This window comes from Moschus berezovskii, chromosome 17 (assembly GCF_049115385.1).
Source record: "Moschus berezovskii isolate FMDL1 chromosome 17, NW_MosBer_1.0, whole genome shotgun sequence".
Lineage (NCBI taxonomy): Eukaryota > Metazoa > Chordata > Mammalia > Artiodactyla > Moschidae > Moschus > Moschus berezovskii.
This window is the reverse complement of record NC_142476.1, coordinates 6,333,572-6,358,323: the sequence shown is the minus strand read 5'-3', so window position 1 is coordinate 6,358,323 and position 24,752 is coordinate 6,333,572. Positions and strand designations below refer to the sequence as shown.

The window sequence follows — 24,752 nt, the reverse complement described above, 5'->3', positions numbered from 1 at the left end:
ATCCTGCTGATGGCTCTAGTACTATTGATACATTATCCTGTGGACTCTACAGAATATTTTAGAAATAAATAAAAGAGGTATGAGTAGGTTAGATGCTACAGGAAGCCATACCTCAGTTCATTATTAAGAAGATTCTCATCACAGAGTTGTTCAAAGATGAAATGGATTAAAACACATGATGGTGAGCTTTCTGCCGCTGGAGATATTGAAGCACAAGCCGATGACAGCCTGTCATGGTTGTTTTGATGACCAATCTCACAGTAGGATGGAAGCCGGTCTTGCTAATTCTAGAGTTAAGTTTTTAAGTCCCCATTGTCCTTGCCTTCGAACTTATTCACTCAAGAAGAAAATACAGCTTTGCCTAAAATAGAAAGCAACATAATGCGGGAATAAGGACTGTAGGAGCTCAGAGAAATGAGGAATCAATGTGCTCCACCTTTGAGGTCCCCATTACCGTTGATGAATCCCTCCTCTTAGTCCCATCCTTGTGCCCCTGATTATCGCCCAGAGTGGTCCCTCCCTTCTAAACAGGCAAATAACAGCTAACATACATCGAGTGCCAGGAACCAGCCTAAGCATATTACACACACCCAGTCATGGTAACAACCACCTTACCAGGTAGGTGCTACTATTATCCTTCTGTCAGCAGGTGAGCAAGCTGAGACACAAAGGCTCAGGAGCCCGCTGAGTGTCACACAGTTGTGAGTGGCCCCACAAAGCACAGAGCTGAGCTTTTGGGCATGCCCCTGTCCATGCTCAGACTCTCATGCCTCTTCTCCATCATTCTCATATCCTTCCTTCAAATTCTGGCTCAAAATTCATACCATTAAGAAATACATCTTAAATGAACACCGCCCTCTTTCTGGCTCTACTCGATGCCATTTCAACCTGTAGGTACTTTGGAAACAGTAAAGCACCATCCTTGTGAAGTCAGATACCCAGCCCAGCAATACTAACTCTGTAAACCTTGGGCAAATTCCTTAATGAGACAACTCCTGTTATTTTCTTTATTATCATTGTTTCACATCTTTTAAAATGTATATATGCAACATTCATTGCATACCTTTTATATTCTTCGTACTAGACATAAAGAAATGAGGCCTTTGAGTCAGGACCTAGCCTCGCAGCTGGTGGGAAACCTGGGCTCTGTAGTGCTCATTGCAGGCACGTGTGCTCAGTCATGTGCCACTCTGTGCGACTCCGTGGACTGTAGCCTGCCAGGCTCCTCTGGCCATGCGATTCTCCAGGCAGGAGTACTGGAGTGGGTTGCCATTTCCTCCTCCAGGGCATCTTCCCCACCCAGGAATCGAACGTGTGTCTCCTGCATTGCCAGGCAGACCCTTTACCGCTGAGCCACTTGCTCATTGAGGTCCAATCTGTGTGCCTTCTTCAGTTTCTGGAGGCAGGAATCTTTAAGTAATGTGGGGCACGGCACAGCAGACACTTCTGGGGATGACTTTAGGAGCTTTCCAGAGGGTCAAGAACATATCCAGACTATACATTAATTCTTGTATCAGAGCATTTAAGACATCTGTGCTGGAGTGAAAAATAGCTCTGACAAGTGAGTTGCCCCTCCCCTCAGTCCAACAGCACAGAATTTGCTTTGCCTCAAATTATGGTTTCTAAATCAGAAGAAGGAACCCTCATTTCCTTTCCAGATCTGACACTGACCCAAAAGAGGTCCTCTCCAGATAATGCCCCCCAGTTATGAGACAGACACTTCCCTTTCTAGGGCAGAGACCATCCTAAAGCAAGTGCTTATCAGATAGCTTGAGATTGGTGCTGGAGCTTTCCCTTGGTGGCTGGGTGGGTTTGTGGGGTTAGACTGTCAGCATCCTCACCCATTCCGACATAGCTTCATGTGATATGATCCTCAGGGTCTGGTCTACATCCTGCCTGGGACCAGGATTTTTGCTGAGTTCAGCTTTAGTTACTTCAGACTGAAATTTCTAGAAGCTTCCTCATGTTCCTTCCTGAGGAAAGGAGGCTCAGAGAGAAAACTTGAATACCAGCCTCCCGACTTCTAACTTTTTGTCTGTTGAGCTCATCTTCCTGGCCCCAGTGCAGATGGTTACAAACAGGAAGCAGGGATGCCCAGAGAAGGAAGAAAGTATATGACCTGTCACCACCTATCTGAGACTCTCCCAGGCTAAAGTGAGATCATCACATCTACCCCACCTGCCGCAAGATGGTTGAGATTTCCACTGTGCTGTCTCCTACATTTTCACCTAGCCTATGGTTCTCAGACTAAGAGAGATTACCCAATATCCTGATTTCCCAGTTCCCGACCTGCCTCACAGCTGTAAGGCAAGCCTCCCAAATATCTAACCTAAATCTGCCATGCTGTAGATTTCCAGGAAGAACAGCCCTTCTATCGACTACAACCAGTAGGCTGAAACTGAGGTCTCAGAGCTACAGTGAGTCTCCTCTGTAAAGGCTCTGCCTTGCTGGAGAGAAATCAGGATTGTTTAAATTACAGTACTTGAACAGCAGATCAATAAGAAATCAAACTTTGTTTCCTCTCTCAAGGTCCTAAAACTAGCCAAGGACATTGTGGCTGATGACCGGGTCCAGTTCCACGTATTGGATGCCTTTGACCCCATGCCCATCAGCCCCTCTGATGATCAGGCCTTGGGTTACCAGCTGCTCCGCCAGACCATACAATCTGTCTTCCCGGAAGTCAATGTTGTTGCCCCAGGTACTGACATCATCAGCTGTGGCTGGGGGAGTTTGTGGGGGGGGGTGGGGGGCGGGCAGGGTGTGCTGGAACCGCATCCTGTCTGATATCCACTGCCCCACCCCCATCCCAGCTGTTCAGCCTGGAGACAGCTGGCTGCTTCCTCTCCTGATGGGACTGGAACTGTATTTTCCCCTCCAAGTGGAAGTGAGAAAACAAACAGGAAGGGATCAGATACGATAAATCAGGTCAGCCAAGCCTAGGTCCTCGCTTAACCTAGGCCTGCCACCCTAGCCTAGAGGAGAAGATCGGCTCAGATTCCCCTTCCTCTGGAGGAGCCACAGAGGGGGTTGGGTTCCACCATGCAGTCTGGTTCTGATCCATTCTAGGATAACAGCTCAGCAACAGAGCTCAGAATTTGCAGCCCAGGAACTTCTCCTGGCTGTACCATTGGGATTAACCCCCTTCACCTCCCCCAGGAGCAGTGCCTCTATGCCCCTTCCCCAGTCTTCCAGCAGGCCTTCCAAATCTATGCTGGTTCTCAAATGTAAGAGGACAAGAGGGTCACCTAGGGAACTTACTAAACTTATTAAAATGCAGATTACCTGGACCCACTCCCAAAGATTGAGGTGTATTAACTCTGGAGAGGACCCTGGAATCTGCCACTTTAACAAATATCCCAGAGGATTCTGACACCAGCTGATGGCTGACTACAGTTTGAGAATCTCTGGTCTGTGATGTGAGAAAAAGATGCTCTAATGTGAAGACTTGTGTTCACTTTGCTTTTATATACCTTCAATCATGGAGTCTCTCATTTTTCTAAGCTGATTCTTAGGACCTGTTAGGCATGGACCTTAAAGATATTATAATGAAATTCTACAACCATAAACTCCTCAAGTATTGGGGGAAAAAAAGCAGTCTCAGTTTTTAATCAACTTAAATCTGACCCATTTCTCAGAAATTCAATCTCAGGCATTATTGAAGCCTCCAAGCAACCGCACCACTGCCACCTTGAATCAGGCCTCAGGGTCTTATGCAATAGCACAGCATCGGGATCCCTTAGTCTGTGGTCATCAGTCCTTGTGTTTGCCTCTGAGACACCCATTATCCTGCCCACAAGGTCACTTCAGGTTGCAGATTTCCTCTGATTCCTTGACCTATCTGGGGGGTGAGAGCTCCAGATCCAAGATCTCCCCTGAACGTACCCTCTGAGATTTCCTACCTCCTTGGACTCCTGCCACAGAGCAGGACCTGGGTCCTTGCCATCTGGGAACCCTGGCTTTCATATTCCCAGGTCTCAAAGGCTGTCTACCTTTCCCTTGCCCTTGTGGGGCACCTGCGATAATCTCATCAACACAGTTAGGCTTTTACAGAATAAAGATAGGCAGACATCAACTGGCATAAATCTCCAAATCCAGGAATTGTAAAGATACCCATTTGAAACCAGGAGTGGAAAGTAGAACAGACCTAGAGGTTATCTTACTAAGTGAAGCAAATCAGACAGAGAATGGCAAATACCAAATGGTATCACTCGTGTGAAATCTAGGACAATGATATAGATGAACTTACTTGCAGAACAGAAATAGACTCAAAGACATGGAATACAAACTTGTGGTTATCAAGTGGGAAAGGTGTTGGGGAGGATAAACTGGGAGTTTGGGATCAACAGATATGCACTATTATATATTAAGTAGATAAACAGTGGGGACCTACTATATAGCACAGGGAACTACATTCAATTTCTTTTATAACCTATGATGGAAAAGAATCTGAAAAAGAACAGGTGTATCTGAACATGGATGGCTGGGTCACTTTGCTGTCCACCTGAAACTAGCACAACACTGTAAGTCAGCTATACTTCAGTTTTAAAAGGGATACTCAGACAAAATGTGCATGCAACACATCATCCCAAGTTTGCTGTAAAGCAACAGCCAATTGTATTTTTGAAACTTTTCTGTCACTTTTAAATTATTAAAAATACCTATCCAACTACATGAACACAGAGCTATGACCCTATCATGAACTCAAAAAACACACCTGCACTTGTGGGATCTTTATGCATAAGCTTAATAGCTTCAAGATAAATCTGTTCTGCCTGAAACTACTTAAAAATGGAATATATTTCTAGAATAAAAGCACTAACTCAATCAAAATAAAACACAAATTACCATCTCAAATTCATCCCACCACACTTTAACCGATAAGCTAGGGAGTCTTTTTTCAAAGAACATTCATAATGGGGAGGAGTCCCAGCCCCAGCTGGGGAAGGGGACAACCTACTACCTTCAGGAGAACGGGACACTAGAGAGTATGCTGGGACTATCCAGACCTGACGTTTAACTCTGGGAAGATAGAGTCCTCCTTCAGAAGACGGGAATAACCAGAAATTATGTTCTACTTTTATTCTTGCCTGGAGAACCCCCGGAGAGAGGAGCCTGGTGGGCTATAGTCCATGGGCCACAGAGTTGGACACAACTGAGCAACCAAGCACAGCAGCACAGCATGTTCTAGTTTAAGAGGATTGCCATCTATAGCAGTAAAACTCCCCCAGAGAGTGTTTGTTTCTGACCTGAGTGATATTCAAGAAAGGTTGGGCAATACAGAAATGGTGCTTAGATTTCTGGATGTCTAGATTTCTACTGATAGAATAAGCTGGGCATGGGTATGAAATGAAGCCGTTGGCCTCCATGGTCATCACGGAGAGAGGGCACTTAGCCTTGGACCATGTAAGGGATGTCTCTCTAATGCCCTTGGGAGGTGATTCCGTGTTCCTGGTTGAAATGGTATCTTAGAAAGGTTTTGAAAATGGGTAGGCTGAAGGACAAAAATCCTTGGCTACAGTCTCCTAAGGGAGATCCAGACGTCTTCCATGGTGACACAAGGGTCCCAATTTTCCAGGTAGCCTACGTGCCACCACTTCCTTGGCTTGGTGGCTTACGTAAAGCTCCATTTCTCTGGATTCTTCCTTTCTAGGTACTTGTATTGGCAACACAGACAGCAGACACTATCTGAATCTCACCACTGGCATCTACCGGTTCAACCCCGTCTACCTACAGCCTCAGGACTTCAGGAGGTGAGTGAGTGGAACAGGTCTGGACAGCTTGGTGGAGAGAGGAGATACATCTGACCTGTCCCTTTCCCACTTATTCTCCTGGCAGTCCACAGAATGGGGGAAACCTGGAATTTGTACAGACTAAAAGATACTGCGGAGCCCAACCGGCCAGCTTTTCTCGGTGCCAGAGTCTTGCCACTCCCCAGAATTTGGCGGAAGCAGTGACTGTTTTTCAGGGATGAGATAATCAGATGACTGGAAAGAACCTGGTAGAATTAGGACCCTTGAGTCCCACCTCTTCCTTCCTTTGCGAGAAGCCCTCCCCTCTGGATCTCATTTCCCCCCAAGCGGGTACTCCAGAACCCTCAGCTTCCACTTAGTGAACTGCAGACACATTTGAGGTCAAAGATGAACTCATGCTTTGAATTCTCAAAACATGCATTGGGAATCTAAAACATATTCACCAGTTTCAGCTACAGTGTGTGAACTACTACTTTGTGGGTTCTTCAGCAAATTTTTAGTCCTAGGATATAGGGGCATGATTTCCATTTACCTCTCTACTCCTTACCATACCCAGCTCTGATTTCCTCATCATAAGTCAAGTTGTTTGAATATATATTTGAATGTGAACTTAAGAACAGATTTCATGGGGAGGGGGTTCGTTGGTTTTTTTAAGGAGTGTAGGTGGGGGTAGCTATTCTTTATTTCCTTTCATCTTTGAGGTTACATATGTGCTTCGGTTGTATTGTTGTGTGGAGGCAGGCTGTGGGCATCGGATCTGGTAGTGAAATTTGAGGTGAAGCAGAGAACCCTATAGGTAGCCTGGGTTCCTATCCACTTGTGCCCCTAATAATGTGGGGAAGGGTGGCTGGCATAGGGATAAGTCTAGCTGGGACTCCAGCCTTAGAGAGAGAATTAAAAGATAACTTCCCCTCAGAGGAGAAATTATTAAATAGATTCCAGAGCAGGAGATGATTTGCACTCCCCAGGGCTATTATCTGCTCCTACTGTGCTTTGCTATGGACCTAGATCCTGGAGAGGTGACCAACCTGTCATATGAAATCTCACTTCTTCCAATTGACTGCTCCCACCTTGCCCACTTCCCTGGAGGGTCAAAGGCCAGTAGCTTCAGATGTGTAGGGTGCTCTGCAATAACATTTGCACTAAAGCAATGGCCTCTCCCCCAAAAATTCTCTCCCTCAGCATCCATGGAATCAACGAGAGAATTTCAGTCCAAGCCTACGAGACCCAGGTGAAATTCGTCTTTGAGTTTATCCAGAACGGTGACACAGAGGTGGAGCCAGTTCCTCACGTGCACGAACTGTGAGGTTGGGGACCAGCTGGGTTAGGGATGCCTGGACTAACCCAACTAACCCAAGCCGGAAAGCCAGTGTTGATAAAACTTTTGGTCAAAAATCATGTTATAATGACCTCACCCACCTGCCTTGGTCACTCCTAAACTCAGTGAAAAACAGGGCCAGGAAGAAGGAGAGGACCAGCAGGAAGCTGGCTTCTCCCTCCCCCCAGACAGCTCCTCGGCTCGCAGTCCGTTATTGCCTTCTTTTCCCTCTCTTATAATAGAAGGTATCTGGCTTGTCTGTCTTGCACTGGTGATGTCACTGCTCCTTGTTAAGGCCTAACTGAGCAAACACAGATTTGAAAAATATCGACCAGATTTTACCTTTTAAAAGTTTAATTTAAGGCACGCTGTTGGGCTGCCTTTTCCTCGGCTTATAAATTTGTTCTTGCCGTGACTTCCTTTCCCTTTTTTCCCCTCTCTTCTTGTTTATCTGACTCTTCATCTCTCCCCTTCTCCCGCTGCCTCTCACCTCTTCCCCTCCCATTTATTCTACACCTGGAGCAGGACTTAAACTGTGTCACTACCATAATTGCCGCAACAGCTGGTCAAATAAAGTGGTCTGTGCAGCACTGTCTGGTCACTGGGGGTAAGCTGAGGCTGGGGGCTTTGGGGGAACCCCAGACCTCCTGGTTCTGGAGGTTAGAGCCTGGAGAAGACAATCTCCGTCCTTGGGCTCCTCCCAAGGGCTCCCTGGGTTTCGCTCCCTCCCCTGCCCCATCCTGCCACCTGCTGCTGCCGCCCCACCCCAGGAGGCACTAATCTGTGGAAACATTTCCCTGGCACATCCTGCGGGCTGAGCTCCCAAGAGAAAGGCAGCCTCTCTCTGGAGCCCAGGACCAGCAGGGCCCTGGCCCTGCCATCATGTCCTGGTTCAGACTTATAGAGGGAAAGTGGAGGGCAAGTGGGGAGGGGACTGCCTACAGAGGCTCTGCTCCACGGGTGGGGCAAGAGCTAGCTGCCCTCCCTTAGGGGACTGCAAAGCTCCAGTCTGTTTTCTGTGGAGTCCAAGCCGGAGCATATTGGAATCTGCTCAGTAGCTGTCAGGTGGGGGGCACCGAAAGGCAGCATTTCTTGGCTCAAGGCTAGGAGCTATGCTTTGTGGATCACAAGGGAGTCAAGGTCATGGAGGGAGACGCAGACAGAGCTGGGACTTGAGACGACATTCCCTCTTTTTCCTGTCCAGACAGGACCTTCCTGGGGTTTAACAGCAGTGAAACAGTGGCTTCTTTTCCCTCCTCGCAATCCCCTGCCCCTTTCCACCTGCCTGTGGGTGTGAGCAGCTCCTCAGGAGCTGGAGCCTAATGGAAAGTGTTCAACATGGAGAGCGGGGTGCAGGGACTATTTCAGGTTCTCTGCTACTCCCCCTGTGATTCACGTTCCTTCCCTCGCCCTCCCTTTTTTGGCCAATTCTGTATTTAATTCAGCCTTTGTTAGAGGGTGAGCTGAAGAACAGAAAGGATTCTTCACATCTGTACAGAGCTGCACGAAGTACTTTCGCACACCTGTCTCACTCATCAAAATTTGTGCTCTGTCGTGTCCAAGTCTTCAGGACCCCGTGGACTGTAGCATACCAGGCTCCTCGGTTCATGGGGTTTCCCAGACACGAACTGGTTGCTGTTTCCTCCTCCAGGGGATCTTCCTGACCAAGGAATCAAACCGGAGTCTCCTGCAGCTCCTGTGTTGGCAGGTGGATTCTTTGCCACTGAGCCACCTGGGCAGCCCCACTTATCTTACTGGAGCCCCATAAGAGTTACGTGAAGAGGCATCACTCTTCTGACAGAGGAGAAATTGTTTCTCAGAGAGATTACATGTCTAGCTGGAGGCAGATTCAAATGCGTGTCTCCTGGCCCCAAGCTCACTGTTACTCCATGATCCAATGTGACGGGTGAAATCTACTTTAACAAGATTAAATATTATTTAATATTGACAACAATTCCAAAGGTGTTATTGCCCCTGTTTTTAACAAATGAGGCAACTGAGGCTCAGAGGTTAACTAATTTGTCATGCAGGTGTTAGGGGCAGAGTCTATCTGAATCCAAAGCTTGTGTGCAGAGGAGTCATTTGCCCAAGAAGACACAGTTTTGAAGGGGCAGCCTCAGAATTCAAATGCCGCTCAAAAATCCCCAAATCCAGTGCTTTCTCAATCATCCTACACTGCCTGCCCCCAAGAACCTCTGGTGTGTGGCTCATTCATTCTGATTCAGGGAGATCTCAAGGACAAAGGCGGTTCTACTGTTGAATTTGGTTCTGAGCTCAAGTTCTCTGTTCTCCTGGCTGACCTCTTGCCATTCACACTTGTCCCACTGTCTGCCAACATTCCTTTCCACCCCCACCCTCGACTTCTGTGTTCAGCTCTTCTCCCTTCTTGAGTTTGGGGACAGTCAGACCTCTAATGATCTGTGGATAACTGGGGAAAAAGTGAGCAGAGCTCCCTGTCCCTATCGGGTCTCCCTTTTCTCTTCGAGCATCAGGACAATAATCTTCCGAGCCCTTGGGGAGGGAAGTTCACCAGAGGGAACTGCTCCAAATCCTGGCTCTGAGAACACGGACATTCCAGCCCTTTGGCCTCTGAAGTTTTCTGAAAAGAACAGTTGAACGTGCTGGCCAGAACAACATAACATAATGCTGGGCAGGATGGGACAATGAACCTGGGACTTTCCTTCCCCCTTACTCCATGCATGTATCACTCCCCACATCCATCTGAAAGAGATCAAGCAGATAATCACAAGTACACTGCACACTCCCATCAAGGACTTGGCTCAAGTATCTTATTCATACCTCACTCCCAAAGGTTGGAAGGAAGACACAGTATTCATAGGCAAAGAGAGTGGGGGAAAGGAGTAAATTTGGGTTGAAGACCCTTGATTTTTAATTAATTTTTTTATTGAAGGATAATTGCTTTACAGAATTTTGTTGTTTTCTATCAAACAACATGAATCAGACATAGGTACACATATACCCCCTCCCTTTTGAACCTCCCTCCCATCTCCCACCCCATCCCACCCCTGTAGATTGATACAGAGCCCCTGTTTGAGTTTCCTGAGCCATACAGCAAATTCCCATTGACTATCTATTTCACATATGGTAATGTAAGCTTCCATGTTACTCTCTCCATAGATCTCACCCTCTCCTCCCCTCTCCCCATGTCCATAAATCAATTCTTTATGTCTGTTCCTCCATTTCTGCCCTGTAAATAAATTCTTCAGTACCATTTTTCTAGATTCTGTATATATGCATTAGAATACGATATTTCTCTTTCTTTTTCTGACTCATTTCACTCTGTATAATAGGTTCTAGGTTCATGCACCTCATCAGAGCTGACTCAAAAGCATTCCTTTTTATGGCTGAGTAATATTCCATTGTGTATATGTACCACAGCTTCTTTATCCATTCATCTGTCATGGACATCTAAATTGCTCCCATGTTCTAGCTATTGTAAATAGTGCTGCAATGAACAATGGGATACCTGTGTCTTTTTCAATTTTGGTTTCTTCAGGGTATATGCCTAGGAGTGGGATTGCTGGGTCATGTGGTAGTTTTATTCCTAGTTTTTTAAGGAATCTCCATACCATCTTCCATAGTGACTGTATCAATTTACATTCCTACCAACAGTGCAAGAGTGTTCCCTTTTCTCCACACCCTCTCCAGCATTTATTGTCTGTAGACTTTTAAGGGTTCTTCTGGTGGCTCAGATGGTAAAGCATCTACCTGCAATGCAGGAGACCCAGGTTTGATCCCTGGATTGGGAAGATCCCCTGGAGAAGGAAATGGCAACCCACTCCAGTACTCTTTCCTGGAAAATCCCATGGACAGAGGAGCCTGGTAGGTTACAGTCCATGGGGTTGCAAAGAGTCCGACAGGAGTGAGCGACTTCACTTTATTTTGACTGGTATGAGGTGATATCTCATTGTAGTTTTGATTTGCATTTCTCTAATAGTGAGCGATGGTGAGCATCTTTTCATGTGTTTGCTAGCCATCTGTATGTCTTCTTTGGAGAAATGTCTGTTTAGGTCTTTTTCCCACTTTTTGATTGGGTTGTTTGTTTTTCTGGCATTGAGTTGTATGAGCTGCTTGTATATTTTGGAAATAATCCTTTGTCAGTTGTTTCATTTGTTATTCTCCTATTCTGAGGGCTGTCTTTTCACCTTGCTTATAGTTTCCTTTGCTGTGGAAAAACTTTTAAGTTTAATCAGGTCCTACTTGTTTACTTTTGTTTTCATTTCCATTACTCTAGGAGGTGGGTCATAAAGGATCTTGCTTTGATTTATGTCATCAAGTGTTCTTCCTATGTTTTCCTCAAAGAGTTTTATAGTTTCTGGTCTTACATTTGGGTCTTTAATCCATTTTGAGTTTATGTATGGTGTTAAGAAGTGTAATAATTTCATTATTTTATTTGTAGCTGTCCAGTTATCACAGCACCATTTATTGAAGAGGCTGTCTTTGCCCCATTGTATATTCTTGCCTTTTTTGTCAAAAATAAAGTACCCATAGGTGCATGGGTTTATTTCTGGGCTTTCTATCTTGTTCCATTGGGCTATATTTCTGTTTTTGTGCCAGTACCATACTGTCTTGATGACTGTAGCTTTGTAGTATAATATGAAGTCAGGAAGGTTGATCCCTCCAGCTCCATTCTTCTTTCTCAAGACTGTTTTGGCTAAATTCAGGGTCTTTTGTGTTTCCATGATTGCCAAAGAATTGATGCTTTTGAACTGTGGTGTTGGAGAAGACTCTTGAGAGTCCTCTGGACTGCAAGGAGATCCAACCAGTGCATTCTAAAGGAGATCAGTCCTGGGTGTTCATTGGAAGGACTGATGCTAAAGCTGAAACTCCAATACTTTGGCCACCTCATGCAAAGATTTGACTCATTGGAAAATACCCTGATGCTGGGAGGGATTGGGGGCAGGAGGAGAAGGGGACAACAGAGAATGAGATGGCTGGATGGCATCACCAACTAGATGGAGGTGGGTTTGAGTGAACTCCGGGAGTTGGTGATGGACAGGGAGGCCTGGCGTGCTGTGGTTCATGGGGTCGCAGAGAGTCGGGCACGACTGAGCGACTGAACTGAACTGAATCATAAATGTGTGCCGAATTTTGTCAAAGGCTTTTTCTGCATCTATTGAGATTATCAAATGGTTTTTCTCTTTCAGTTTGTTAATATGTTGTATCACATTGATTGAGTCGCATATATGGAAGAATCCTTGCATCCCTGGAATAAACCCAACTTGATCATGGTGTATGAGCTTTTTGATGTGTTGCAGAATTCTGTTTGCTAAAATTTTGTTTAGGATTTTTGCATCTATTTTCATTAGTGATATTGGCCTGTAGTTTTCTTTTTTGTGTTGTCTTTGTCTGGTTTTGGTATCAGGGTGATGGTAGCCTTTTAGAATGACTTTGGAAGTATTCCTTCCTCTGCAATTTTTTGAAAGAGTTTTAGAAGTATAGGCATTAGCTCTTCTCTAAATGTTTGATAGAATTCTTGTGTAAAGCCATCTGGTCCTGGGCTTTTGCTTTTTGGGAGATTTTCTTATCACAGCTTCAATTGGGTTGTTCATAATTTCTATTTCTTCCTGGTTCAGTCTTGGAAGATTGAACCTTTCTAACAATCTGCCCATTTCTTCCAGGTTATCCATTTTATTGCCATATAGTTGTTCATAATCGTATCTTATAATCCTTTGTATTTCTGCATTATCTGTTGTTAACCTCTCCTTTTTCATTTGTAATATTGTTCATTTGATACGTCTCTCTTTTTTCTTGATGAGTCTGGCTAAAAGTTTGTCAATTTTGTTTATCTTCTCAAAGAAACATCGTTTAGTTTTATTAATCTTTATTATTGTTTCTTTCATTTATTTTTCATTTATTTCTGCTCCAATCTTTATGATTTTTTTCCTTCTACTAATTTTGGCATTTTTTTGTTCTTTTTCCAGTTGTTTTAGGTGCAAAGCTCAGTTCAGTCGCTCAGTCGTGTCTGACTTTTTGCAACCCCATGAATCACAGCATGCCAGGCCTCCCTGTCCATCACCAACTCCCAGAGTTCACACAAACTCATGTCCATCGAGTCAGTGATGCCATCCAGCCATCTCATTCTCTGTCGTCCCCGTCTCCTCCCGCCCCCAATCCTTCCCAGCATCAGACTCTTTTCCAGTGAGTCAGATCATCGCATGAGGTGGCCAAAGTATTGGAGTTTCAGCTTTAGCATCAGTCCTTCCAATGAACACCCAGGATTGATCTCCTTTAGAATGGACTGGTTGGATCTCCTTGCAGTCCAAGGGACTCTCAAGAGTCTTCTCCAGCACCACAGTTCAAAAGCATCAATTCATTGGTGATCAGCTTTCTTCACAGTCCAACTCTCACATCCATACATGACCATGGGAAAAACCATAGCCTTGACTAGACGGACCTTGGTTGGCAAAGTAATGTCTCTGATTTTTAATATACTATCTAGGTTGGTCAGAACTTTCCTTCCAAGGAGTAAGCGTCTTTCAATTTCATGGCTGCAATCAGCATCTGCAGTGATTTTGGAGCCCAAAAAATAAAGTCTGACACTGTTTCTACTGTTTCCCCATCTATTTCCCATGAAGTGATGGGACCAGATGCCATGATCTTTGTTTTCTGAATGTTGAGCTTCAAGCCAACCTTTTCATTCTCCTCTTTCACTTTCATCAAAAGGCTTTTGAGTTCCTCTTCACTCTCTGCCATAAGGGTGGTGTCATCTGCATATCTGAGGTTATTGATATTTCTTCCGGCAATCTTGATTCCAGCTTGTGCTTCTTCCAGCCCAGTGTTCCTCATGATGTACTCTGCATAGAAGTTAAATAAGCAGGGAGACAATATACAGCCTTGACGTACTCCTTTTCCTATTTGGAACCAGTCTGTTGTTCCATGTACAGTTCTGACTGTTGCTTCCTGACCTGCATACAGGCTTCTCAAGAGGCAGGTCAGGTGGTCTGGTATTCCCATCTCTTTCAGGATGTTCCACAGTTTATTGTGATCCACCCAGTCAAAGGCTTTGGCATAGTCAATGAAGCAGAAATAGATGTTTTTCTGGAACTCTCTTGCTTTCTCCATGATCCAGCAGATGTTGGCAATTTGATCTCTGGTTCCTCTGCCTTTTCTAAAACCTGCTTGTCTATTTGACGGTTTTTTTGTTCTTGAGGTAGGATTGTATTGCTATAAACTTCCCACTTAGAACTGCTTTTGCTGCATCCCATAGGTTTTTAGTTGTCATGTTTTCATTGTCATTTGTTTCTAGAAATTTTTTTATTTCCCTTTAGATTTCTTCAGTAACCTGTTGGTTATTTGGAAACGTGTTGTTTAATCTCCATGTGTTTGTGTTTTTTACAGTTTTTTTCTTGTAATTGATATCTAGTCTCATAGCGTTGTGGTCAGAGAAGATGTGTGGTATGATTTCAGTTTCCTTAAATTTACTGAGGTTTGATTGGTGACCCAAGGTTTGGTCTGTCCTGGAGAATGTTCCGTGTATACTTGAGAAGGTGTATTCTTCTGCATTTGGATGTAATGTCCTGAAGATATCAATGAGATCCATCTCCTCTAGTGTATCCTTTAAGACTTGTGTTTCCTTATTAATTTTCTGTTTTGATGATCTGTCCATTGGTGTAAGTGGAGTTTTAAAGTCTCCTACTATTATTGTGTTACTGTCAATTTCTCCTTTTATGTCTGTTAGTGTTTGTCTTATGTACTGAGGTACTCCTATGTTGGGCGCATAGATATTTACAATTGTTATGTCTTCCTCTTGGGTTTATCTCTTGATCATTATGTAGTGTCCTTCCTTATCTCTTGTAATCTTCTTTATTTTAAGGTCTATTTTGTCTGATATGAGGATTGCTACTCCAGCTTTGTTTTGCTTCTCCTTTGCATAGACAAGAGATCTCTTCAATAAAATTAGAGATACCAAGGGAACATTTCATGCAAAGATGGGCTCAATAAAGGACAGAAATGGTATGGACCTAATAGAAGCAGAAGATATTAAGAAGAGGTGGCAAGAATACACAGAAGAACTGTACGAAAAATATCTTCATGACAAAGATAATCATGATGGTATGATCACTGACCTAGAGCCGGACATCTTGGAATGTGAAGTCAAGTGGGCCTTAGAGAGCATCACTACGAACAAAGCTAGTGGAGGTGATGGAATACCAGTTGAGCTATTTCAAATCCTGAAAGATGATGCTGTGAAAGTGCTGCACTCAATATGCCAGCAAATTTGGAAAGCTCAGCAGTGGCCACAGGACTGGAAAAGGTCAGTCTTTATTCCAATCCCAAAGAAAGGCAATGCCCAAGAATGCTCAAACTACCGTACAATTGCACTCATCTCACATGCTAGTAAAGTCATGCTCAAAATTCTCCAAGCCAGGCTTCAGCAATATGTGAACCGTGAACTTCCAGATGTTCAAGCTGGTTTTAGAAAAGACAGAGGAACCAGAGATCAAATTGCCAACATCCGCTGGATCATGGAAAAAGCAAGAGAGTTCCAGAAAAACATCTATTTCTGCTTCATTGACTATGCCAAAGCCTTTGACTGTGTGGATCACAATAAACTGTGGAAAATTCTGAAAGAGATGGGAATACCAGACCACCTGACCTGCCTCTTGAGAAGCCTGTATGCAGGTCAGGAAGCAACAGTTAGAACTGGACATGGAACAACAGACGGGTTCCAAATAGGAAAAGGAGTACGTCAAGGTTGTATATTATCACACCCTGTTTATTTAACTTCTATGCAGAGTACATCATGAGGAACGCTGGGCTGAAGAAGCACAAGCTGGAATCAAGATTGCCAGGAGAAATATCAATAACCTCAGATATGCAGATGACACCACCCTTATGGCAGAAAGTGAAGAGGAACTCAAAAGCCTCTTGATGAAAGTGAAAGAGGAGAATGAAAAGGTTGGCTTGAAGCTCAACATTCAGAAAACAAAGATCATGGCATCTGGTCCCATCACTTCAAGGGAAGTAGTGGGGAAACAGTGGAAACAGTGTCAGACTTTATTTTGGGGGGCTCCAAAATCACTGCAGATGCTGATTGCAGCCATGAAATTGAAAGACGCTTACTCCTTGGAAGGAAAGTTATGACCAACCTATTAAAAAGCAGACATATTACTTTGCCAACCAAGGTCCATCTAGTCAAGGCTATGGTTTTTCCCGTGGTCATGTATGGATGTGAGAGTTGGACTGTGAAGAAAGCTGATCGCCAAAGAATTGATGCTTTTGAACTGTGGTGCTGGAGAAGACTCTTGAGAGTCCCTTGGACTGCAAGAAGATCCAACCAGTCCATTCTAAAGGAGATCAATCCTGGGTGTTTGGGTGTTCATTGGAAGGACTGATGCTAAAGCTGAAGCTCCAATACTTTGGCCACCTCATGCGATGAGCTGACTCACTGGAAAAGACTCTGATGCTGGGAGGGATTGGGAGCAGGAGTAGAAGGGGACGACAGAGAATGAGATGGCTGGATGGCATCACCGACTTGATGGACTTGAGTTTGAGTGAACTCCAGGAGTTGGTGATAGGGAGGCCTGGCGTGCTGTGATTCATGGGGTCACAAAGAGTCGGACACGACTGAGCGACTGAACTGAACTGAACTGCATGGAATGTATTTTTCCATCCTCTCACTTTCAGTCTATATGTGTCTTGAGGTCTGAAGTGGGTTTCTTGTAGACAGCATATATGTGTGTCTTATTTTTGTATCCATTCCACCAGTCTGTGTCTTTTGGTTGGAACATTTACTCTATTTACATTTAAAGTAATTATTGATATATATGTTCCTATTGCCAATTTTCTTAATTGTTTGGGGTTGATTTTGTAGATCTTTTTCTTCTCTTGTATTTCTTGACTATATAAGCCCCTTTAACATTTGTTGTAAAGCTGGTTTGGTGGTACTGAATTCTGTTAACTTTTGCTTTTCTGAAAAGCTTTTGATTTCTCCATCAATTTTGAATGAGATCCTTGCCAGGTACAGTAATCTTGGTTGTAGATTTTTCCCTTTCAGTACTTTAACTATATCCTGCCATTCCCTTCTGGCCTGCAGAGTTTCTGCTGAAAGATCAGCTGTTAAGCATACGGGGTTTCCTTTGTATGTTACTTGTTGCTTCTCCCTTGCTGCTTTTAGTATTCTTTCTTTGTGTTTAGTCTTTGTTAGTTTGATTAGTATGTGTCTTGGCATGTTTCTCCTTGGATTTATCCTGTACAGGACTGTTTGGGCCTCTTGGACTTGATTGAATATTTCCTTTTCCATATTGGGGAAATTTTCAACTATAATCTCTTCAAAAATTTTCTCATACACTTTCTTTGCTCTTCTTCTTCTGGAACCCCTATAATTCAAATTTTGGTGCATTTGATATTGTTTCAGAGGTCTCTGAGATTATCCTCAGTTCTTTTCATTCTTTTTACTTTATTCTGCTCTTCAGAAGTTATTTCCACCATTTTATCTCCCAGCTCACCAATTTGTTCTTCTGCTTCAGATATTCTGCTATTAATTCCTTCCACAGTATTTTTAATTTCAGCAATTGTGTTGTTTGTCTCTGTATGTTTGTTCTTTAATTCTTCTAGGTCTTTGTGAATTGACTGTTGCATTTTCTCCATTTTGTTTTTAAGGTTTTTGATCATCTTTACTATCATTATTCTGAATTCTTTTTCAGGTAGTTTGCCTATTTCCTCTTCATTTATTTGGACTTGTGTTTCTAGTTTGTTCCTTCATTTGTGTAGTATTTCTCTGCCTTTTTTTTTTTTAACTTATTGTGTTTGAGGTCTCCTTTTCCCAGTCTTCAAGGCTGAATTCTTTCTTCCTTTTGGTTTCTGGCCTCCTAAGGTTGGTCCAATGGTTTGTGTAAGCATCTCTATAAGGTGAGATTTGCTTATTTGTTTGTTTGTTTGTTTTTCCTCTGATGGGCAAGGCTGAGTGAGGTGGTAATGCTGTCTGCTGATGATTTGGTTTGTATTTTTGTTTTGTTTGTTGTTTAGATGCGGAATCCTGCACAGGGTGCTACTGGTGGTTGGATGATGCTGGGTCTTGTATTCCAGTGGTTTCCTTTGTGTGAGTTCTAATATTTGATACTCCCTAGGGTTAGTTCTGTGGTAGTCTAGGGTCTTGGAGTCAGTGCTCCCACTCTAAAGGCTCAGGGCTTGATCTCTGGTCAGGAACGAAGATTCCACAAGTGGTTTGTTATGACATTAAGTGAGATTAAAGCAAATATTCAAAAACAAGAAGCCAAAGATGAACTCCAGACAAATGGCAATTACAAAATCAGGGAAATAATAATTAAAATAATGGAATATACACATATACATATACACCCACGAGCAAAGTCAAAACAGTCCAACAAAAAGTACAGTAGATTGATCCGGCAAACAAAGGAAATCAAAAAGTATATTTACCAGTTAAGAACAAAACTAATTAGAACAGAAACTGGAAAACAAAACTAAAGCACGGTGCCAAGTGGAGAATAGGGCAATGAAAACAAAACTAACAAATATATTGAGAGGACAGCAAAGAAAGAAAGAATAGATATGCAAAGTTAAATAGAGGTAGATGAAGATTCATACACATTGAAGATTAACTGCAAGGGGAAAAGAACAGTAGGAAGGCAAGAAAAGGAATAAATGTAGAAAAATAGGTATTAAAAATTAAAATTATAAAAAAGAGAAAAGAAAAATGGAAGAAGAAAGAAAAGAGGAGGAAAAGAAGGAAAACTCCCCAGAACTACAGAAGCCCAATGTAGAGGCAGAGGTTTATAACAACAGTAAAAAATGTGACTGAGAAAAAATTTTAAAAGCTCAGATGCTTAATTAGATTTCAGTGCCAATAAAATCAGCAGCTACTACGGGGGGTTGGGGGGAGGAGAAAAAATACAAAAGAATCCACAGAACAAGTCAAAACATAAGAATAATAAATGTTTTTCTTGAGTCACTGCTGTCAGGGTCCTTTCCCTTGCTGGGAGTCACAGTCCACCTCACCACCCTAGGATGCCCTCCAACACTGTGTTGATCACTGGGCCTGCTGTGGGGGCAGCTCAGATTCTAATCTGGTCCTACTCCTATGTGTTCTTGCCTCCAATGTCCACAGCTATCAGAACTAGTGTGTTTTCTTTTGTGGGAGCTCTCAATGACTTTCATATATTCCATAGACACAGAGTCCTGCGAGTTGATTGTGTGGACTTAATCTGCAGCTTGTACAGCTGGTGGGAAGGTTTTGGGTCTTCTTCCTTAGCCACACTGCCCCTGGGTTTCAATTGTGGTTTTATTTTCACCTCTGCATGTGGGTCGTCCACTGGGGTTTGCTCCTGAGGCTGCCCTGAAGTTTTAAACTGTGAGGGCCAGGTGTGGAGGTCGTGCAGCTGCTTGGGTCACAGGGGTTCTGGCAGCACCAGGTACTCAGGGAAGTTGGCTGCTAGGGCAGCAGGAAATGTAGTGCTCCAGAAGGGTATGGCAACCAGTATTGGCCAATATGCTCCAGTATCCTTGCCTAGAGAACCCCCCTCTATGACAGAGATGCCTGGCAGGCCACAGTCTACAGGGTAGCAAAGGGTCAGACCCGACCAAAGCGATCCTGAGCACATGGACACAAGACTTTTTTTGCCTGTGGCAGCTCTTCCCCAGTGAGAGTTGAGTGTAAAGGCGGCACAGCTGCTTGGGTCACAGGGACTCTGGCAGCACTATGCAGGGACATGGACTGCTTCTGCCGCAGGAGTTATGGCCCTCTCAGAGTCTTTTTTTGAGCCTCTTATAGCTGGCGATCAGAAGGCCCCTCTGGCCAGTCTTTCTCTGTTGCTCCGCTCATTCAGGCCCTTAGAGGGCTCCCTTGCCTGGGGTCCTTCTCTGTTGTGCAGCTTGCCAGGCACATAGAGGGGCCCCCCCTGGCTGAGGTCCTACTCTGTAGATGGGCACATCAGTCACTTAAAGGAGCACCTTGGGTAGGGTCCTGGTCTGTAGTTCAGTGAGTCAGGCGTTTGATGGGCCAGCCTCTCTATTGTTCAGCTGTGGATGCTGGCGCCTGGGGAGAGAGAGACTATGGTGATGGCTCCAACCCCTACGTGTGACTCAGCAGTATCGCCTTGCTTCCATGGCTGCCTGGCTTTCCTCCACAGGCATTTCCCACCACAATCTCCTCCCTCACCTCCCCTCCATCTGTCTCTCCGCAGTCAACAGCAGCCCTCACACTAGGATTGCTTCTCAATCCCTAAACTCCAGCTCCCAACCACTGCCCCTTCCAGGAGACCTGCGTTCCTGCCCGGCATATGTATGGCTGTGACAAGGACTGTCTGATTCTCATTCCATTTATTCTCATTCCATTCTCTATTCCATTGCATTCTCATTTCCATTCCAGATCAGCTGTTTCACTCTCAGCCTTAAATGTTTCTCCTCTGACTCAGACAGTTGCCCTGATGTGGGGATGGGACCCCTGCTTCAGTTCCCCCACCTGCCAAGGGCAGGTCCAGTCCTACTAACACTCCTGTTTTTCCCCCTAGTTCCTTCATCCTACCGAGTTTTGCGTGGTTCTATAGATTCCTTTCCTCTGGTCAGGTACTCCTGTCGGCTCTCAGCTGGTGTTCTGCATGCATGTCTGTGTCTGAAGGTGTATTCCTGATGTATCCGTGGGGAGAGATGTACTCCACGTCTACCTACTCTTCCGCCATCTTGTTTGCTCCTGAAGTCCCTTGATTTTGATCTTAGGTTGCTGTAAACTTGGCCATTCTCAATCCAGTATTCTTTTCTTCCAGAAGAAATAATAAAGACAAAGTTCTTTCTGAAGAGCTGGACACTTCTTTAATTTTTAAAATATTTAAACCTAATTCAATATTTTAATAAAAATGAAGCTATTTGCAATTTCTGTTTTCAGTGTCCATGTGGCTGTTAATAAAAAGCATTAAGTATCATGTTTCATATGTGACATCTATACCTACTGTTGACTTTTAAAAATACACAGCATGGGAGTTGTGAATTAAGTTTTATTTGGAGCAAAGTGAGGACTGGAGCCTGGCAGACAGCACCTCAGATAGCTCTGAGAAACTTCTCCAAAGAGGCAGGGGGAAAGATCAGTATATATGTGATTTTGGTGAAGGGGGAATACATGCAGTCAAGCACATATTTTCCCAGGTTTCTACTAGTCTCGTGAAACTTTTGCTAGTCACAAGGAACAGTTGTCACCATGAAGGACTTTAGTGTTTTTCTAGATATGGGGGGGATACAAGAATTATAAAATCAACTCCTGAAAACAGAAGACCCATCCTATTAGTTTTCCCCCAAGCACAGAGTGCCTCATTTCTGCTCTCCACCCTGAGCTCCATACAGTGGGTACTGAAGGTCAGCAACAGCAACAGTACGATTGTATCATTGTAGAGGCAGATGGTAAGTGCCAATTTTTAGTTGACCTAGTGCCATCACAGTCATAAATTCGATCAGACGTTGGGAGGCATTTCATGACTATTTTACTATTTCACGGTGCAAGGAAGGCTCATTCCTAGGTCTGGTGAAGATTTTGAAGACAGGCTACTCACTCAGTGTGTTATTACTGGACTAGGTCTTAGCAATAGCAATCAAAGGACTCTGGACCAACCTGTCTCAATCTGTTATGGTCCAGGAAAAATTCCCTTATGGTACCCTCCCATATCTAGAGTTGCACTATTACAGTCATTGATCACATACAGAACTATCAGTTCAGTTCAGTCACTCAGTCGTGCCCGACTCTCTGCGACCCCATGAACCACAGCACGCCAGGCCTCCCTGTCCATTACCAACTCCCGGAGTTCACTCAAACTCATGTCCACAGAGTCGGTGATGCCATCCAGCCATCTCATTCTCTGTCGTCCCCGTCTCCTCCTGCCCCCAATCCCTCCCAGCATCAGAGTCTTTTCCAGTGAGTCAACTCGTCGCATGAGGTGGCCAAAGTATTGGAGTTTCAGCTTCAGCATCAGTCCTTCCAATGAACACCCAGGATTGATCTCCTTGAGAATGGACTGGTTGGATCTCCTTGCAGTCCAAGGGACTCTCAAGAGTCTTCTCCAGCACCACAGTTCAAAAGCATCAATTCTTCAGTGATCAGCTTTCTTCACAGTCCAACTCTCACATCCATACATGACCATGGGAAAAACCATAGCCTTGACTAGACGGACCTTGGTTGGCAAAGTAATGTCTCTGCTTTTTAATATGCTGTCTAGGTTGGTCATAACTTTCCTTCCAAGGAGTAAGCATCTTTTAATTTCATGGCTGCAATCAGCATCTGCAGTGATTTTGGAGCCCCCCAAAATAAAGTCTGACACTATTTCCACTGTTCCCCATCTATTTCCCATGAAGTGATGGGACCAGATGCCATGATCTTTGTTTTCTGAATGTTGAGCTTCAAGCCAACCGTTTCACTCTCCTCTTTCACTTTCATCAAGAGGCTTTTGAGTTCCTCTTCACTTTCTGCCACAAGGGTGGTGTCATCTGCATAACTGAGGTTATTGATATTTATCCCGGCAATCTTGACTCCAGCTTGTGCTTCTTCCAGTCCAGCGTTCCTCAAACTATGTATTTGATCAACTGCTTCAAATTGCTTAGTCATTATTATTTTCATTGGAGGTTCAGTCACACATTTGGTAATGCAAGAAACAACTATCTTGTAAAACAAACAAAGTACAAATAATATAGCTAGCCATATTATTAAAGTCTTAAGTAAGAATGAAGCCAGAACTTACACTAGGTGCATCCCAGTATATTCTCAGGTCATCTGACTTAGACTATTCTGTTCCAGTTTTTGTCTTTCAGGGAAATTTTATGTTGGCACTGTCCATAAGGCTCCTAGCCCAGTTTCCTAGTGTTACTAAGGCTGGTTATCTTTAGTATAATTTAATTGTTCCCAAGATAAAGAAGGGGGGCTTAAATCTGAAATGACCACAACCTAGTGTTAATGTCATAAATCCATCCCATAATTGTGGGAGGTTTTATTCCTTGAATTTTTGCTGTTGCCCTGATTGAGCTTGAATAGCTTAGAGGAAAATTCATATTATGGCCAGTGTCAAAGAAAGTATTATTAATTCGCCAGGTGAGAGAATTCCACCTAGTAATATCAAGAGTGGCCTAAATAGGACTGAACTTTCTTCCAATTAGACTCTTGGAGTGGAGAAATCCACCAAGGTAATCTAGAAGCAATAGATGCAGATAATTGACCACAATTCAACAATTGGGGTTGATTTTTAAAACTAGCATAGGATCATATCCATGATAGAAAATTTTTTATTTATATGCAAAAGTCTAAGAAGTCAAGATCACACAAATCAGGTCCAGGATCTTGGTAAGCTGTCTACTTCTCATGTCATTTTCTTCTCTTCCTGGTGTAAGTGTAGTTTTCTCTATTTGAGCATCATTTTAAGGTGAGTTTGAGGTCAGCAGTCCTCTCTCTACATCAGTCCAGTATGGGGGCCTTTAGAAGTGGGAATTAATCCAAGAGTCAATTTCCCTTCAGTTTCACTGTACATGAACTAGTTAAGAATATTTGATTTAAAAGTCCTTCCATCCAGGTTGGAGACAGCCTTTTAAATTATGTCTTTTCCAGTATATGTAATCCTGTTTGCAGGTCATGGAGCATCTGATCTTCATCCAGAGATTACTGAGATAAGCTTCAGAAACAAAACTTAGAGTGTCCTTTTAATAATTTGATTAACTTCATATTAATATAACAACAAGGAACTATCTGGGAAGTGAGTGAGTAAATACAGACCCTCATTAACATAACTGGGATTTAACATTCATTGAAACATAATCTTTTTAATCTCAAATTACTCTCATTTCTACCAAACATATCCAAATTAAGATTAATTTGTTTGCAAAATAAGTCTGGTCTCCAAAAATATATCTTGGCCTGATAATTTATATAACTATAATTGATCATATAGGCTTTTTGCTTTACTGAAATTGTCATAAGGAGTCTCAAACAACTTTTTTTTCCCAAACTTTAAACTTCAAACTGAACTTAAAAAAAAAAAAAAAAACTCTCAGGGCTAGGAAAATCATGCCAAGGGCTTGTTACATGTTTCACCTTACAGATCTAGGTAAACTTCTCCCTGCACAAGGCCCCCAAAACACCGTAAGGTTTCTGTACCTGTTGGTGAGGTGACTTTCCTTTTGTTGTCCAGTAGCTCAGTCACGCCTGACTCTGCGACCCCATGGACTGCAGCACATCAGGCTTCCCCGTCCTTCACCATCTCTCGGAACTTGCTCAAACTCATGTCCATTGAGTCGGTGATGCCATCCAACTATCTCATCCTCTGACGTCCCCTTCTCCAATTTATCTTTCCTAATTTATCTGCTGGAAACCTAATAGATTACATCTGGAAGGTACAGATAGAAAAAAAAAGGTAAGTGTTTCAGTTCTGCCTACAAAAGTATGGTTTACCAAATTACTATAGGTCATAATTAGCTTGATGGGAAGGTTTTCCTTTCACCTATAAAACATGGATTCAACCCAGTAATTTTTCAGACAGAAGCCATAAAAATTATAACCATTTTCACCAGTTTACTCAATCCTTTTGTTAACTAACTCTTTCTGTTAACAGTTTATGAAGCCATCCAGTTTCTCCTTAGGATTCTTTAATTTCCTACCCAGTTCAGCATTATGGTCTAAAAGTCAGAAACTTAAATTTATCCAATTCTGTTAATCTTCTTGAAGAGGAAGCTTT

At 43.5% G+C, this 24,752-nt stretch overlaps 1 protein-coding gene across 3 annotated transcripts in view; it reads left to right on the top strand.

The window, feature by feature from the left end:
* PM20D1 (peptidase M20 domain containing 1) overlaps window positions 1-24,360 on the top strand; it is a 39,058-nt gene extending 14,698 nt beyond the window's left edge. The window contains exons 11-13 of one of the 3 annotated variants that reach the window (XM_088845142.1): window positions 2,530-2,698; window positions 5,651-5,750; window positions 24,210-24,360. In XM_088845142.1, the coding sequence (XP_088701268.1) occupies window positions 2,530-2,698; window positions 5,651-5,750; window positions 24,210-24,345 (405 nt within the window). In that variant the 3' untranslated portion in view covers window positions 24,346-24,360. Of the gene's footprint in view, window positions 1-2,529; window positions 2,699-5,650; window positions 5,751-6,932; window positions 7,659-20,619; window positions 20,867-24,209 lie in introns of those variants that run through there. The other 2 variants (XM_055420017.2, XM_055420015.2) reach the window with 2 other exon arrangements.
* Window positions 24,361-24,752: the final 392 nt, after the last annotated feature.